The 18,611-nt window shown below is 38.1% G+C and overlaps 1 protein-coding gene across 1 annotated transcript in view; it reads left to right on the top strand.

Moving 5' to 3' along the window:
* The first annotated feature begins 493 nt into the window (after positions 1 to 493).
* Positions 494 to 18,611, top strand: part of Tbx18 (T-box transcription factor 18) — a 32,725-nt gene continuing 14,607 nt past the window's right edge. Inside the window, exons 1-5 of the mRNA XM_070010922.1 lie at positions 494 to 803; positions 1,849 to 2,053; positions 4,064 to 4,165; positions 7,939 to 8,110; positions 18,342 to 18,509. Coding sequence (XP_069867023.1) covers positions 494 to 803; positions 1,849 to 2,053; positions 4,064 to 4,165; positions 7,939 to 8,110; positions 18,342 to 18,509 — 957 coding nt within the window. The remainder of the gene's footprint in view (positions 804 to 1,848; positions 2,054 to 4,063; positions 4,166 to 7,938; positions 8,111 to 18,341; positions 18,510 to 18,611) is intronic.

Raw genomic sequence — 18,611 nt, forward strand, 5'->3', positions numbered from 1 at the left:
TGATTGACAATTCTCTGGGCTCCGCCCCTCTCCGCTTTATTGACACTAATGAGCAAGTTCTTCCCACCGCTCTCCTGCTTGGAAGTGCTGACAGATCAAGGCAACAAATTTCAATTACAATCCCTAATTTGTGTCCGCAGAGTGTTTTTTTTTTTCCTTTCTCATGTTAGTCCTCCCTGGCGCTTCAGTCGAGGCAGATCTTGGAGCAGTCGGAGGACGTGCTGGGGGTGGGAGCGAAGGAGTGCCGCAGTGAGAGCGCGCCAGAGCCCGGGGAAGGAAACTTGGCGGTCTCATCCCTGGTTCTTCGGATCCCAACGCCAGCCAGAAAGAGGAAGCGCCACAGTTGTTTTTGCCCGCGGCTGGGGGAAGGGGGCAGATCTCGGGAGGCCCCGAGAGTTGTTCAGCTGTTGGGGGGGCCCGGAGAGCGCGCGCGCGTGTGTGTGCCCGCGTGGGTGTATATGAGAGAGGGGCGGGCGGGCGCCGGGCGGCGGGGATGGCCGAGAAGCGGAGGGGCTCTCCGTGCAGCATGCTCAGCCTCAAGGCGCACGCTTTCTCCGTGGAGGCGCTGATCGGCGCCGAGAAGCAGCAACAGCTCCAAAAGAAGCGGCGAAAGCTAGGCGGGGAAGAGGCAGCCGGGGCCGCGGACGACGGAGGCTGCAGCCGCACGAGCGGCGCGGCCGAAAAGAGTTCCTCGGAGGGAGATGAGGGAGCCGCGCACCCGCCACCACCAGCCGGGGCGGCGTCGGGCCCGGCCCGGAGCTGCGCCGACCTGGAGCGGAGCTGTGGCTCCGGAGGAGCCGCGGGTGAGTGGCCCCTTCCCGCCCGGGTCGGCACGGCTCGGCGAACCTGAGCTTCTGCGCGTCTGTGGGCGCGGGTGCGCCCCGGGCCCCGGGTCCCCCAGCGGCCGACACCGCTCGAACTTCCAACGCCTGGGTCCGGGAGGGATCCGGCGCTTGGCTCTCGGTACAACCAGGTCACCCGACTGATGCCTAAGATGAGTTCCAGCCTCGCCTAGGAAGCTGCCGTCGTCCCACCGGGCGCCCGCGCCCTCGGCGGGCTGCGGATAGTCGCGGAACCCGGCGGGGCGGATGTGCTTTCCCCATCTGCTTCCCGGGGGTTGCGACCCATGGGTGCTGTTTTCCCTTTACTGATTTTTTTTTAAAGCGCAGGGCTGGGTTGGGGTGACGGGCCACGGCCTGGCCTAACCTCCCGTCCTCCCCCCGAAACCGGAGTGCAGGCCCTAGACCGGGTGTGCAAGCTAGCTAGGGAGGGCGGCGTATTTGCACACGTCGTTTCCTTCCAGATTCCCTCTAGCGAATCCCGCGATGGCGGGTGGGCATGGCCCGTGCCTCTTCGCCCGCTTCTAGCTACTCTGATGATAGAAATAAAGAGCCTGGGGCAGCGAGAGCCAGGTCTGAAGAAGTTTCTAGAAAATGCATCAGGCCGGGCCAGCGGTGCCTCAGATGCCTGTCGAGAGAGGGGTCCACGACTCGGGGCCTGGGGCGCACCCGGGGGCGTGCGCCACCGAGAGTCGCAGCGTGCCCGAGGGTCTTGGCCTGCGGACACGCGTCTCCCGGCGTTGAGAAGCCCGAAGCGTCTGTGGGGTGGGGCGGACGTGGCCCGTGTGTCTCCCCGGGTCTGAGGACACGGGGGCCGGGCAGGCCGCATTCAGTGTCCGGAGCCCCTGGGCAGAAGGGGCCTGGCCGTCTGGAGGCCCGGAAAACTGTGACAGCGTCCCCCGGCTCCCAGCCCTTTCCTTCTCCGTTGCCGGTCGCAGACAAGGTCTCCCCGGCTGTCCTCCCTTGGGGAGCCCTCACCGGTGCCCCATCTCTGCCCTTTGCTGTCCAGGAGGCGCTGAGGACGGCTTCCTGCAAGGCGCTTCCCCACTGGCTTCTCCAGGAGGTTCCCCTAAAGCGTCCCCGACGCCCGCCCTGGCCCGGCCGGGGACCCCGCTGCCCTCCCCGCAGGCCCCCAGGGTAGATCTGCAAGGAGCTGAACTCTGGAAGCGCTTTCACGAGATTGGGACGGAGATGATCATCACCAAAGCCGGCAGGTACGGTGGAGCCACCACGCTGACTCCGAGGAGGACCCGGGCCAGCCCCAGCCCACTCCTCGGGCGGGAGCGCTGGGAGCTTTTTCTTCCGAGGGAGGGAAACTGATCCGGGCCCCTCGCTTTTAAAGGCTGGCGGGAGTGTGGTTCTGAGGGGCACTGGCAGGCCGTGGTCTCCCGGTGGCTAGAGTTTAGAATTTCGAAGGAGTCCGAGATACAAGATCAGTTCTTCAAGTTGTAGTTACCTGTTCTGAAACTAGAGGATAGATTCGTCCCTCCTCATACTTTTTTGGAAGTTAAGTCTCCAGGCTAGTCCTTTATCATATTTCCGGACGCTTCAAGAACACGAAATATTACGCTGTTTTCATATAGTAGGATGAAAAGTAGCGGTGACTTTTCATTAAGACGCATGTTTGATCGTCTATAGCTGTAAGAATAATGACTCTGATTTTTAAAAATCATCCTGTTTATAGATTTACAGGTACACGGTTAAATTTTTTTCCTACCTTAAATCCAATCTGTTTGCTTAAATTTGGTGAAGAATGCTAAATATATACATATAGTTTTGCTTTTTTGAAGTATGAAACTTGCACATCCATCACTTATTAAAATAAATGAATTTGTTGGTCGCATCGTATTAATTTGAGGTAGGAACATTTACATTTTAAAGTTTTCAGTTCATTTAGTGCAAGGAGATCTATGAATAATGTTTCCTTAAACGGAACTTTAAAAAGCACACGCATCTCTTTCGGGGAGTACACATGGTAAAAACCTGGATAGCAAAAAAGTATCCAAATTTATTAGAAATTACAAAACCATTTTATTGAATCCATATGGTACCGTCTACATTTTCACCGAGCTTTTATTAATGATCCAAATTTGGTCTTCAACAACACAAAGCAACAGTTGTCTTATAAAGGATATAGTTAAACACCTTTATTCTTTATCTTACAGGTGCACTGAAGTAACACTACAACAGCCAATGTATTAAACTGTTTTCATGCTTAATCAAGGACTCCCCCCCCATGTGTGGTCTTTAATAACACTGTTGTTATAGAAAAAAAATTGGTAAATAACTACTGAACATTGTGCCATTTGGTTAAATTAACCAAAGTTAGATTCGCTGGAAGGGTCTTAGATATACGTCATTGAAAGAACATTTAAAAAGAGTAAACGTCTGTATTTTTTATATACAATAATTTGCCTCGTCTGTGTTTTTTATATACAATAATTTGCCTTAGGTGGTCATTTTCTTTTGAAGGGATAGGCACATTTATTTTGCATTTCCTTTTATACGCATCTCAGGGAAGCAAAGAGAAAAAAGATTTTCATTTGCTTTCATTACCAACGTTTCAAATAACCACGGTAAAAAAAAGAAACATTTTTTGAGGTAGGGTGGGGGAAGGATTTGGTAAATATACATTGTGTTTAGTTTCTGTTTTCAATAAAGAAGTTTTACTATACCTTTCAAATTTAGAGCAAGGTTTGCACTTCACCTTCACCATGCTGCAGACAGGAAGTCCTGTCTCAATAAAGAACATATTGTTTGGTTATAGCATGGCACATTGGCTCCTTGTGGTTTTTTTATAACCCTTTTAAAATTTCACATCATAAGATATTTTATCACCTTTCAGAAATTTGAAAATTCTATTCCTACCATGTGGTTATTTTAATATTTGTATTTATTAAAGTAAATGTGCTTATTGATTTTGTTTAAGAAATGGTTTCTAGAATGCCATTATTTCTGAAATGTGCAATTCTTTTATTTTTAGCTCTAGTGACACTTCAGTAAACATGGACCACATGTGCACAGTGTACAACAAATTGCATTAAAAAAAACTTCAGTTTGATATGATCTATGTTCTGGCAATTTATATTACCAAAATGGATGCTATAAATTTTTTACATTTAGAATACAGATTAGAGAGATATCTTTGTTATATATGTTCTTTATTCTTAATCACAAACAAAAGCAAAATCAAACCCTCTTCTTCTCCCTTCCCTTATGAACAGGCGAATGTTTCCTGCAATGAGAGTGAAGATCTCAGGATTAGATCCTCACCAGCAGTATTATATTGCCATGGATATTGTACCTGTGGATAATAAACGATACAGGTACAGTGATTGGATACAGGATAAGAAAACACTAGGATTTTGCACACTTAGTGACTGTTTTATCTGTGACAACTGTATTTCCCCCCTACCCCCCTCTAACCTGTGGATTTTCCAGATCCCTGGGTTCCAGCAGCCCAGATGGTGCCTTCTACAGCAAACATGGGAAGTTATTTTTGTTTTCTATTTTTTTTACTTTTAATTAATGCAGAAATGTCTTTAATCTTTGAGATTTTTAAAAGGCTAATTTGGTGTAGTTAAGCTAAACTTATCTTTTGTGCTAATTCAGGTTTCAGTTCCAGTTTTGAGAGGAAATGGTGTGTCATTTATAGAGACCCATTCTAGTAAATAAAATGTACATTCTTCATGGTTTTCATCTTCACATTAGTTTCCTTTGTCTTGTTACATGTAAAATCATTAAAAGCATTTCCCCTTTAAACTGAGAAAATTGTTCGTGTACAAGTTAGAAAACTAGTATGTCTTAATTCATTGTGATATTAACGTATCTCTGAACTGGTAATGAACTGTTACCCTTGGCTTTTTTTTTTTTTTTTTGGTTGGAAGTTAAGAATTGTTTTATAGAAATTTTATAATATTCAGGTTTAGAAAGAATTACTAATTAAACATGAGGTAAACTGTGAAAGGATATGTGTTTTTCATTTTCAAGCCAAACTTTGCTCTCTCACTTCTGCATAAAGCAAATCACGAAGTTTGAATGACAGTGCTTTTTATTTTTCTGATACTTAAGTGCTACAGTTTTAAAAAGGAAGTCTTGAATTTAATGTTTTCTTTCTCTCTCCCTCTTGTTTCTCTCTCTGTCATAAATACACAATGAACAGTGTAGAGTAAGTTTTTAAACAAAAACAGATTTTGAGTCACTTAAATTTTTGAGTTTTTTCTGTGAAGATGGCGCTGGTTTATAGTTTTGAAAGTGCACAGATTTTAATTTGAATGTAGACTTTTGAAATACTACCAAAATGAGTAATAAAAATTGAATTTTATTTGTCATTTTATATAAGGTTGTTTTTATTAATTATTTAGACATTTTGCAAAAGTTATTTACTGCCTAACAGAAACTGGAAAGCATTGATTTATTAAATATACATGATTTAAAAGTCATACTGTTATTTGTTTTGATATTGAGAAAGATAATGTAATTCTCTTTTAAATATTATTGTTGTTATGAGGTGGTGTTCAGTGAAGTTATAGTTACATAAGTCAGATAAAGAGTACATTTCTTTATAGACAGTGTTACCCCTTCCCTCACTCTCTCCCAGTTTTTCCATCTGATCTTCATCCACAAATTGTGTAATTCATTTTCAACATATTGTCTAGTGAGCACCAATATTGCATTTGTTCACCGTTTGTCTTCCCATATCTGTGGTCCTGTACTTTTTCATGGAGCTGGAAATCATTCATTTCTGAGTTTTAATCTTGTTTCTTCTTCTAAATCTCTTTTTATAAAATTTCACTATATTTTACTAAACCAATTTTTACGTATTCTCACAAGGAATAAATAAACATTGATTTGAGAAAGTAAGAAAAAGTTATACATCAGTATTTAAATGCTAGATTTTAAAAATCAAATTGTAAAACATAAATTTGCTTTCACTTATCTTGCATCTTAAAAATTTATTAATATTTGTATTTAAAATGTTTTGCAAAGAATGTGTAAATCTAGCATTTATTTTCTTAGTGGATGTGTAGTTTTGAACTGTTCAATATGCATAATTTTGCAGTTTTTGACTGAATACATAAATATTTTGGTACTAATCAAATTCATATAAAAGTATAGCTTTCTAATATTTTCATTTTATTTTTCAACTTTTTCAGCATTCTTATAAAACTTGTGACAATCTCAAACAATGTTATTTGATCAAGTTAAAATGATTGCCAATTGTAATGTAAAATTAATATTTGTAAAAGTCCATTGCTAGAAACTTATTTGTTAAAAATTACGGAATACTAATTAAAGGAAAATTCTTAAACATTTGTGGTAGATTCTATTTTCCCTAAGAAAAGGAATTAAATACCAGCATATTTGACTGAAGAGAACCAGACCGCACTTGAAGTAAAGAGGCTTGCTTTATGATTGTTTCATGCTACTTACAAAAAAAAAAATCTGTATACTACACAAATAGAATTTTTAAAGACTATTGACGAGTTATTGCTATAAAATCATATGCAATGTTTAACACACAAATGGTAGAAAATATCTGAGTATTTATTGTTTTCTTCTCTCTCTCCTCTCTCTCTCTCTCTCTCTCTGCTCTTTTTTTTTGGGTTGTTGTTGTTGTTTAAACTTAGGCTTTGCTATTCAGGCCATACCTGAGCCAGACCTGCAGATCAGAGATCCTAGTTTTTGACTAACATTAATAAATTATCATCTTAATGTAGTTAGATTTTCAGATATCACTTATTACTTGGAACTTTGTAATTTAACTGTTTTGTTACTATTCAGTTTATTTGACATAAAAATAAAAGAATGGGATATTTTTCTCTTAATTAGAAAAGTAATATTAAACCAGCCACTTGGGGCTCATGCTGGTAATCCTATCTGCTCAGGAGGTCTGAGATCTGAGAATTGTGGTTCAAAGTTAGCTCAGGCAGGAAGAGACAGACTTTTTTTTTTTTTAGTCTGGCATGGGACTTGAATATTTAGGGCCTGGGCACTGTCCTTAAGCATTATTATTATTCTTTTTTCTCAGGGCTAACTCTCTACCACTTTGAGCCATAGCACCACTTCAGGTTTTCTGGTGGTCAATTGGAGATGAGAATCTCCTGGACTTTCTTATCCAGGGGGCTTCAAAGGTGATCAGCCTCCTGATTAGCTAGGATTATAGACATGAGCCACCAGCAGTTGGAAAATTTCTGAGACTTTTGTCTACAATTAATCATCAAAAAGCCAAAAGTGGAGTTGTGGCTCAAATGATAAGAGTGCCAGTCTTGAGTGATAAACTAAGTGACAGCACACAGCCCTGAGTTCAAGACTCAGTAGTGGCAAAAAAACAAAATAAATAAAAATAAGAATGAAAAGAAAAAGAAAGAAAAAGGAAAGCAACACTAATTAAATTTGCTATCATTTTCAAAGGGTGATTTGTACTTTAATTAGTGGTGTTGGAAAAGTATTTTCAAAAAGTTTCTTACAAGAGTAAAGCAAAATAGATTAATAGTAGCTTATATTTTTATAATTTTTCAAAAATTTTAAATTAAGCTGAATTGTCTTATTCTCAGCTTATAGTGTTAGAGCATTAGGAAAAAATTCTAAGTAATATAAAACTTTTTTCCCTATAAAAGCATGAAAATGTCCTCTCCTCTGCCTCATCAGCCTGCATATAATCTAAAATAGGTGATCTTCAAGGAAATTGAATATGTTAAGATACACCTTTCAAATGTATTAGATTTTCTTACAAGTAGGCTTGCCGATTTCATAGCTTTTTCATATCAATTGAGTATTAAGGTAAAAAAGAGAAAATGCAGATGGCAATGCTAATGTAAGTATCATTCCTTAGAATTAAGATACTTGCTTCCCAGGAGGATAATGCACATACTTTTTCACTAAGTCCTTAGTATCTTATTTACCCTGTGCTGTCAGTAGACCCCCACTATTTCAGAAACATTGAAAAGTGCTTAAAGGCTTATTTCAAGTGTAAAGAGAAAACCAGTGTATTTTAGACTTCTTTTAAAAAGGGTTCACATTGTGTCTGATGCTAGTAAGTTGGAAAGTCCAGGAAAAGGATAGTACATATTCTGAGAATCTTTGCTTTGCTTTCTAGGTATGTTTATCACAGCTCTAAATGGATGGTGGCAGGTAATGCCGACTCCCCCGTACCACCCAGGGTGTATATTCATCCAGACTCACCTGCCTCTGGGGAGACTTGGATGAGACAAGTGATCAGTTTCGATAAGCTGAAGCTCACCAACAATGAACTCGATGACCAAGGCCACGTGAGTACAGCACCCCTCTAATACACTACCATTAAGATGGCACAGATGTCTGGGACACTTCTGAGATCACACTGTTGCTTTCTTGTTGATCAGCATGTACAATACATCCTGATCATCAAGGTTGTATTTGCATTAAAGACTATGCTGAAGTATCCTATGAAGCAATTAATAGGTTAAAGTTTTATTTTGCATTAATGTTGGATGGACGAGCACAAGGCAGGGATCCTTTTTTAAAACTAAAACATTTGTGTCAGATCCCATGAGGTGCTAATTATTATACTCTAAAAATGTTTGGGAGTTGGGTAAACAGGGGTAATGATTTATTGTATCCTCTGTGCAGCTAGCTCCTTTTCCCAGCTGAGGCTCATGCTTCTCAGTAATGACCCGAGCTTAGGCTGTGTGTTCCATCTGCAAGCTCCCAATTGTTTTGTAATGACATCTAATGTGTCAAAGTATTGTTACAACAATAATTCCTTTTATTTCTAAAACTGCTGAAATCTGATACTAAAGTCCAAGTTCAGCCATTCAAACAATGTTATTATTTTTAACATTTTATTATTAATAACATTTTATTAATAAAAAATTGCATAGTGCTGTTGTTGTTGTTAGTCATTGGCTTGAACTCAGGGCCTGGGCACCGTCTCTCAGTTTTTTGCTCAAGGCCTAGTTCTCTACCATTTTGAGTCACAGTGCTACTTCAAGCATATTGCTTTTAGGTAAGGTTTCTGCTTTAGTATTTTAATAAATATCTGGCTATATGCTGATTTCCATAGTGTGTTAAAGTTTTTGTTGTTTGAGAGTTTTGATTGAAACAGGGCTGTAATACCTTTTGCTTTTTAAAATAAATTAATTAATTGTGCTGATTTTGAAGCTTGAACACAAAGCCTTAACAGTCTTACTTTGCTTTTTGCTCAATGCTGATGCTCAGACCACTCAAACCTCTTCTGCACTCTTAGCTTTAAATGGTTAATTGAGTTGCTGGAACCTTGATCCTAAGACTTCAGCTGCTTAGCTAGGATTATAGATATTAAGGACCTTTTAAATACCTTTTAAAGAAAACGATGTACCCAAAAGGGCTACCAATTTATTTGCTCATTTCTTAAAGAGATGACGTGAACTCTTTGTGAGTAATTTTTTTTTTTTTTGGTCATGCTGGGATTCGACATCACACTTGCTCTAATACTTGACCCAGCCATGAGTAAATTTTTATAAACAAAGGTATATTATGAGAGTATCTTAAGTACTTTACCTTGAAGAAGACCTTTGACTACTTAATTTTGACTGGAACACAAATGCAAGGTCTAGATTTTTTAATTAATTAATTAACTTATTTTTTGCCAGCCCTAAGGCTTGAACTCAGGCCTTGGGCACTGTACCTGAGCTTCTTTTGTTTCAGGCTAGCACTCTACCACTTGAGTCACAGTTTAACTTCCTTCTTTTTCTGTTTATGTGGTAATGAGGAATAGAACCCAGGAGTTCATTCACGTTAGGCAAGCACTCTACCACTAAGCCATATTCTGAGCCCCAAAGTCTAGATTGTTAAGCTACATCTAATAAAATTTCACATAAGATTACCTTGGTTTAATTGTTACCTTTTATAATTTTTAAAAATTTTCAGAATACTAGTGCTTGAACTCAGACCCTTTCACTTGCTAGCCAGTGACTTGAGCCAAGTACCTAGACTTCTGTTGTATCTCTATGTTTATTTATTTATTTATTTTTAGAAACGAGATACATTTTATTTATTTAAGATTTTGTTATATCACTTCATACATTTGATTAATTGAATTAGAAGGCCAATATATTCCTGCTAAGAAAAACTATGTCACTGTTCTTAAATTTTTTTCAACCTATTTCCCGCTACAGATAAGTGCAAGTTTGCTTAAAGTAAACCTGTCTCACAATTGATGCCCATATAAGGCCATATAAGGCCAATATACTTTTTGTTTTTTGGTGGAGGGTGCCAGTTCTCAAGGGTAAACTCAGGGCCTGGGTACTGTCCCTAAACTTTAGTGCTTGAGGCTAGCACTCTACCATTTGAGCCACAGCTTCACTTCTAGCTTGTTTTTTGTTTTTTAGTATTTTTTTGTGATTAATAAGAGATAAGAGTCTTTCCCTGAGCTGGCTTTGGAACCATGACCTTCAGATCTCAGCCTCCTGAATGGCTAGGATTATATGCATGGGTCATCAATTCCCAGCTGTATTTTCAATATTAACCAGTAACATGTGTTTCTAATGCATTTATAAGATTATCTCTTCATTGCTTTGTATGTCCCTCCCCCACAGTATAACCCCTGCTTTCACTATATTTGATGTCAGTATAACTTGTGGAGGAGATGGGGAAAAACCAGTTGTTTAAGGATACAGGTGGACCTGTTGCAACAATGAGAAGTACAAGTTGTCATGTCCAAAACGAGCTTTACAACGTCAGTGGAGGGGGGGAAAGGGGGGAAGGAGAAGGATTGGGATTGGGGGGGAGGGGGGAGGCTGGGAAGGGATGTGAAGGGTAAACAAAGGAGGAGGCTGCAATGCTTGGTAAGAAATGTACGCATTATCCTGCCCATGTAATTGTAACCCCTCTGTACAGTATGTTCACAAATAAAATAAAATTAAATTAAAAAAAAAAGATTGTTAGAAGGTAGAAAAGCAAAAGATAATGATGGGTTTTGGTAAATTTGTAGGCTCCTTGAGATAGAAAGTAGAGGAAAGTGAAGGGTAAACAAAGGAGGAGGCTGCAATGCTTGGTAAGAAAAGTATGCATTATCCTGCCCATGTAATTGTAGCCCCTCTGTACAGTATGTTCCCAAATAAAATAAAATACAATTAAAAAAAAAAAAAGAAAGTAGAGGAAATTCTACTTTGGTTTTTAGGGATTTTTGAGATTGTTGTCAAATTACCTGTAAGAATATTTCAAAATCAAGCAACTATGGAAGGTTGTCAGTATAGATACTTCACAGATGAAGAACAAAAGTAAGAATAAATGTGTCTATGTTTATTTTTATAGTCTCATGTACTCAAATTATAACAATTACTTTTTCGCTTTGATTCACTGAGAGAACAGTGGTTTCTTCTTTCTTATTGAGGGCTGATTGAAATGTTGGAGTTATTCTTTTTTTTAATAGGAAATTTTAGATTAAATTCCACTTGGAATTGCTTATTTAAAAAAAATATAGTACGCCTGTAATTATAGCTACTCAGGAGGCTGAGATCTGAGGATTATAATGTGATCTTTACCGTTAGACCAGGCAGTAAAGTTAATTATTTCTAATTAACCACCAAAAAGCTGCAAGTGGAGCCGGGGCTCAATGGTAGAGTGTTAGTCTTGAGCAAAAAAGCTCAAAAAGAGCATTCATGCCATCAGTTTTAGTCCTCCGCTAAAACCATTATATATTTATGCATAATACAGTTTAAGAATACAGCTTTAAAATATACATCGGCATGAAATTATAACATGGCATTTGTTTAAAACATAGAAGTACAGTTACAAATTGAAAGTTAATTGCTTATGCAGTTACAAAGTGAAAGTTAATTGCTTGAACCTAATGAAAATATATTACTATTAGGAAAATCAGAAATAGCAGAAAATAAGCAAAATCTAGATAACAAAAATCCAGACAAAGGTGGAAATTTTCTCTTCAGATTGTGACAGATGCGTTAGTCTAGTAAAGGGATGTAATTCATATGGGGAATGAGGAGGGCTATTTTTGTGCCATCTGGAAGCAAAGAAATAAAATGCCTTTGTGAATGTAAAAATGTATCCATCAGTTGATACCAGAGAAGAATATAAAAGGGGAAAAGGCTCCTTTCCATTGTTTATTAAAACAAAATATTTTTGTAAACTTTGAAAAATGTGATCTAACCGAGACGAAAAGAGAAGGAAAGGTGCACAAATTCCCATGTCCTGGGCAGGATCTTATTTCAGCAAGAAAGATGGGGAAAGCTTCTTAGAGTCCTCTGTTGTGTTTATTTAGTTTGATGGCCCTAAATGGACTGTATCAGAGATTAGGAATTTCTTTGTAACTCTGTTGTTTGTAACAACATCTAAGAGGACATATTACCATTGTGATGGGACTTTCTAATTCAACCACCTCTTTCCTGACAGAGACCTCTCAGGGACTTAACCCCTCTGCTATCCTTCAATCTCCTAACTAGAGAAAGTTACTGTAGCCTCTAATAAAAATTGTGGACTCAATCCTACTTCTGTGGTTTATGTCTGTAAGCTTAGCTACTCAAGAGGCCGAGATCTGTTGATTGCAGTTCCAAGTCAACTCATATAGACATCTGAGAGACTCTAAATCCAGTGTATCCAGTTAATCAGCAAAAAGCTGAAAGTGGAGGCATGGTTTAAGTGGCAGGAGTGAAGACGTTGAGCTGGAATGTGAGGCTGGGATTTCAAGCCCTAGTGCTGGCACAAGAAAAACAATTATGAGCTCAACTGAGAAATAATTTTCGGAAGTGTTTTCCTACAATTTTGTCCTCTCAGTTCTCGTTTAACTGTGCTAAAGATGGGAGTGGGTAGCATTGTGATTGGAAAACTTCATGTTGACCTGCGACTTGATTTTATTTTTTGTTTATTATTTTTTATTTATGGGAAAATGTTTTTTTGGGGGGAGGTTAGGTGTTTTTTCTTGCAGGGGGAGCAGTATTAGAGACTGAATTTAGGGTCTTTCACTTGCAATGCAAATGCTCTGCCACTTGAGTTATGCCTCCACCCCCTTCTCCTATTGGTTATTTTCAAGGTAGTGTCTCACTTGAGGTCTAGACCATACTAGGCTGAGTTTCTCCTACTAGTCCCTCCCTATGTTGCTGGGTTAACAGGCACATTTGTTGAGATGGAGTCTCAATGACTTTTATGCCCAAGTTGCTTTCAAACTGAGTTCCCCTTATCTCTGCTAGGTCTACAGGCTCCAGCAACCACACTTGGTTTCTATTTTTTTAATTATTTTATTAGCATATATTACATTGTACAAAATGAGGAGTTTCATTGTGACATTTTCATACTGAGTGTAATGTACTTTGATAATATTTCCTTCTTTTTATTCTGTCTCCCCCCACAAACCTTTATACAAAACTTTTTCCTTGCAATGCTTTTTTAAAAAATTGAGTAATAAAGTGATTGAAAAGATGAACTATTTTTCAGGCTAGATATAGATCTCCTAGATCCATGTGAGACAGAGATGATGTGCCATTATGTTTGTTTCCAAAGACTATTGTTCAGAAATGTGTACTGGAGAGAATACAGAGTAGACCTGTCCTCTTTCTTTGAAATTTGTGAAAGCATTCGCCGCAGCGATCTGATCTTGATCATTGCAGAATGTATAGCCAACTCTATGCTAGCAATTTATAGTAGTTCACTGGGCAGCATTATGATTGAAAACTTCATGTAGACCCTGGGACTTGATTTTATTATTTTTTATTTACAGGGAAGTTTTTTTGTCCTCTGAATGACAGCATTTATAGATAAGAGCATCTCCCTGCAAGAGCATTTACAAGGAAATGATGAACCTTGAGCCTCAGCAGCACTTGCACCCACAGTACTAGAAGGGAGCCTTGCTAGTCAGCCACACTCATTTCCAATTTCAAGAGTGATTGCCAAAGTCCTTTGACACAAAAATGCAAACTGATGGAAGGAACTTCCAATAGCTTAGAAATATAGCACATTTATTCTACTTTGGGGAAGTTACTGGGCCTGTCACTTCTAATCTTTCAGGCTTGGTTTTCTCATGTGTTATACTGGAATCTTAAAACTTTTGAGTGAATCAGGGTAGCTGATAAACTAGAAAGTTTGCATCTACAGATGCTTTATATGCAATATCACCCATAAAGCAAAAACAAGCTACTACACTAAAAGCAAGAAGTTAAGTCTTTTCTGTTCCTTATAAGTCATTTGCTTGATTTATCCCAACATGGGAATTTAGGTCATCTGGAGGCAAGAAACAGCTGCCTGTTGGTCAAACCTCAGGTATTTTCAATACATCTAATTAGAAATAAATAATGCTGGTCTTAGATCTAGCTTTTACTTTAGCTTACTTGTGATACTAGGGATCTAGCCCAGGGCAAGGGTTCTGTATTGAGCTACTACACCACTAGACCCTCAAATCTAATCTTCAAAGTAGAAAAATGTGGTAAAACACTTTGTGCTTTTCTACATGTGTCATTGTGACTATGCTACTCAGTAGCATTGAACGAAAGAAAGAACAGCTTTACCTAAACAGAACAAAGAATATAGAACATGGATATCAGATAGAATTATTTTCAGCTGTGCATGTTATTATCATTGTGGTCAATGATAAATAAAGCCAATGATTCTCCATATCTGCATGTTTTACAAAATATACAAATTGGCTATTCGTTATTTTAAGTTTGATAATTCATTAAAAATCAAATATTACTAATTGTACTAAAATTGTACTCACTACTTTATGAAATTGTAACCCATCTGCATAACACCTTACTGCGAATAAAATTATATTGATAAAAGTATTAGTGTCATATAAAGAACTGAATTTTGTTCAGCAGTATCTGAAACATTCTAGTGATACAGTATATTATTGTAGAAATACTGAAAATCAATTTTTTAGTATTTCTTTTTTATTAGTATACATTATATGAGAGGAAGTGTTTATATGACATTTCTATGCATATTTCTTATGTTTTTCAATCAATCTGACCTTCTTATCACTCTCCCGTTCTCCTCTACCTAGAACAATTGAAATTTTTGTTTTATTTTCATACATTCAAACCATCTACTTCCATCTTATTTGTGCTTTTTATTCTTCTTATTAGCCCAGCCTTCTCTCATTAGTACCCCTCTACCTTAAAAAAAATCTTTAGACTACTATTGCAGTTATTCCCTAATAGACAGACATAGGCATACATCAGCTAGTTCTGCATTATACTCCACTGTGCCCAGCCTAAAGTTATTTTTCAGATAGAATAAAAATATAAAATTAAAATGCATATAACTATTTGGAGACATTACCGTGAATACCCATTCTTCATAAAATAAAAATCTACTTTTTGTTGACTAGTAAACAGAAAACCCAAATAAATTTTTTTCCCTCATTTCAAGTCAGTTTATTCTAGTGCTCTGAAATATGCTCTGTATTAAATTTGTGATAGGTCAAGTGGCTTCTCTTCAGTTTTTCTTCTGCTCTGCAATTCATTTTTTTAAAGGAATGGAGACTATGGGAGTTTATAGATGCTATTATTTGATTTGCTTATCGGCAAAACTTTGTCCCTTAGCTTGAGAAGAGGGAGAGGCCAAGTGTTCTCTCAAACTTTGATACCAATTTTCTAAAGAGGGATTACTTAGGAAATGAAACAGAGGGAAAAGGCTGAGTTAGCATGAACAGTTATTGTTACAAAATATATCTTGTGCTGTTTTCTGTTCATACTTAAAATGATTTGCTGAAGTAAAAACTTACTATAATAATAATTTGGAAAAAATACTCATATAATTCTATCATAGATTTTCACATGGTGACTGAGACACAAGTTCGGCCTTAATTAACTGCCTGTATAGGTTGTGAACCATCTTTTTGGTTCATTTGCTGAGCTTGGCCAGCTATGCGATGTAAGATGTGAGAAAACCGGTTGGGAGCTAAGTGAGCTGGCCTTCAGATTGAGGATGTAGAAATCCTTTTTTCTGTAGACTTTAGCTTTTCCATTTGTAATTTGGGATAAGAATGCCAGTTTTATGAGACTTAGAAATGTAAACATTATTATCATCTTGCATTTTGGAAAAGGAAAGGGACACAGACATATCCCTAAAGAGCAGGGAGCGGACCTCTGCTTCCTCCCTGAATGCTCTCCTTCCACAGCAGAACTTAAAATAAAGCTCCTGGCTGAGGGCTGGCTCAGGCCTATAATCCTAGCTACTTGGAAGGCTGATTTCTGCCAAAAAGCCAAAAATGGGGTTGTCACTTAAAAGTGGTAGAGAACTAACTTTGAGCATAAAAACTCCGGGACAGTGTCCAGGCCTTGAGTTCAAGCCCCTGGGATAAAAAAGTAACTGGAAGATATTTTTCAACACTGCTGAGATATTGGGATTTCAAGGATATAAACTTAGTATTTGATTAGTAGAAAAAAGCCACTAGCAATCGTATACTGAGGAAGGAAGAGAAAAAGACATTCTGTGTTCACTGAAAATCTGTTTAGAAAATGCTTATGGTTATAATTAATTGTTAGCATTAAATTTTGATTTGCTTTCACCTGACTTACAGCAAGACATATGCTATGACCTAGTGCAAGGCAAACATAAAGCTAACAAATGTTTTTTTAAATACCACTTATTTTACCACAAGCATCACACTCTAAGTCTTATAATTTTACTTATTTAAAAAAATTGATTCAAATCTTTAAATTGATTTCATAAGTCCTTCATGCATCATTGAAATTTTGCTCTTAGGCCTAGAAAGAAAGAGGTTTTCTTAAAGATTGTTCAAGTGTGTGTGTGTGTGTGTGTGTGTGCATGCGTGTGTGTGTGTGTGTGTGTGTGTGTGTGTGTGTGTGTGTGTGTGTGTGTGTACACGCAGGTGATGATGAGGATTATTGCCCCTTCATACCTTTTCCTCATCGTTTTACTTCCACTTTTGGAAACATGACTATTAGATTTGTTATCCAGGAATTTCTTCTACTGTCAGAAAGAAAACTTTTCCATGCAAAAAAATGTGACTACAGTGTTACTAGCAGAGGCTACAGACACCTTCTGTGTGTCAGCAAACACTCTCCAGGCATAGGACTGTTTGAGTTTGGATTGACTGAAGGTTCTGAATTTAACACATTACACTGCCCACCTCCAGAACATGAAGCAAATCAACCACCAACTTTGTAGTATCTAAAAACCTGACTTCAAATCTTATATCTCAGGAATGTTAGAGATTTGTTATTTAAAGTAATTTCAGAAACCTGAATTTAGAACTCCAGCAGCAAATAGATAATACCACTGGGTTGAACCTATTTTATCCCCTCTGCCTGCTTCAGCCTTAAAAGCATTAAAACATAAAAAGAAGGGAAATAAAACACCTTTAGTCACAGATTTTTAAAAGTAATCACTGTTCAGACCTTTGTGCAAGTCCTTTCAACTCTATTTTAATGTAGTCATGATGTATTTGTAAACTTGTCTGGGTCCTATTTACTTTTTATTTTATGATTAAAAAGAAATGTTTAATTATGTGGTTGAAAAATTCCCGAATAGTGTATTAGCAACAGCTCAGTACTACTACCCATAGTGTGAATGTTCTTTTATCTAACTCACGTTGGGCATATATACATGGCTTTTAACTTACAACAATTAAAAAGTTATATGCTACACATTTTCATGACTTCTGAATTTGATCAATTTTAAGAGTGAAATTTTTTAGTAGAAAAGAGTTAAACTGTATCATGGATTCCCACAGCAAAATCTGAGAGGGCAGCTTTTCCTTTCCTTCAGGCTGAGTTTTGAAGAAGCCTTATCATATTAGAGGATGGATATTGTGCTCTTCTGGCAAATCAGAGACTCTGCAAGCCACATACAAGGCAGATACTAACGTGTCTTTAAATTTAGCTTTGCCCTTGAGTGGACTTGTACAGTCACACATAAAAGATGAATTCCCTGTGAAGAAATCCATAAAGCAGCATTTATTTTTGAAAGATCTATTGGATAGTATTTAAATGATTTAAATCTTTTTTCTTTCATTGTTTGTAAATGTATGATTCAATTTGACTGGTAAGTACAATTTTTATAAATTGTTTTCAGCAACAAAAATTAGCATTGAAGTCCCATGATTGTAGCCAAAGTTTCATTAAAATAGTGTTTTTTTGTTTCATATTTTTACAAACAACCTCTTAGTCCTCTCTCACAGTTTTGATGTATTTTATTAAAGTAGTGCTTCTGGCCAGGCACTGGAGGGGGGGGGGTTCAGATTTATAGCTCTAATTATGCAGGAGGTTGACATCCAGAGGATCACTGTTAAAGGCCAACCCTGGTTGAAAAGTCTAAGGGACTCCCATCTCCAATTACTAAAAAGCCTGTCAAGAAGGCATGGCTCAAGTAGTAGTATATCAGCCAAATAAGCAATATTTCAAAGCCTAGAGTTTCACACCTTTGATACTGGAGAAAGGGAGAAGGTACTTTGCAAAAGTTCAGTTCCAGCAGAAGTTTATTTTGCATGGTAAATATCTAGTCATACTATGAAGATTAGGGAGAGGTTCCTGATTAAATCTGAGTTTTCTTTCCTTGATACAGATTATCCTTCATTCTATGCACAAATACCAACCTCGAGTACATGTGATCCGTAAAGACTGTGGAGATGATCTTTCTCCAATTAAGCCAGTTCCATCAGGCGAGGGAGTGAAGGTATTCTCCTTCCCAGAAACTGTCTTCACCACTGTCACCGCCTACCAGAATCAGCAGGTATTGTTTCCAGGGACCTTTCTATACTTTTCAGGTGTGAATGGAAAGTTAGTGCTCATTATCTCTGTATGTAAATGTTAAGAAATAGTATTTATCATTTAT

This window comes from Dipodomys merriami, unplaced genomic scaffold (assembly GCF_024711535.1).
Source record: "Dipodomys merriami isolate MVZ:Mamm:240054 unplaced genomic scaffold, mDipMer1.0.p SCAF_8, whole genome shotgun sequence".
NCBI classification, from domain to species: Eukaryota; Metazoa; Chordata; class Mammalia; order Rodentia; family Heteromyidae; genus Dipodomys; species Dipodomys merriami.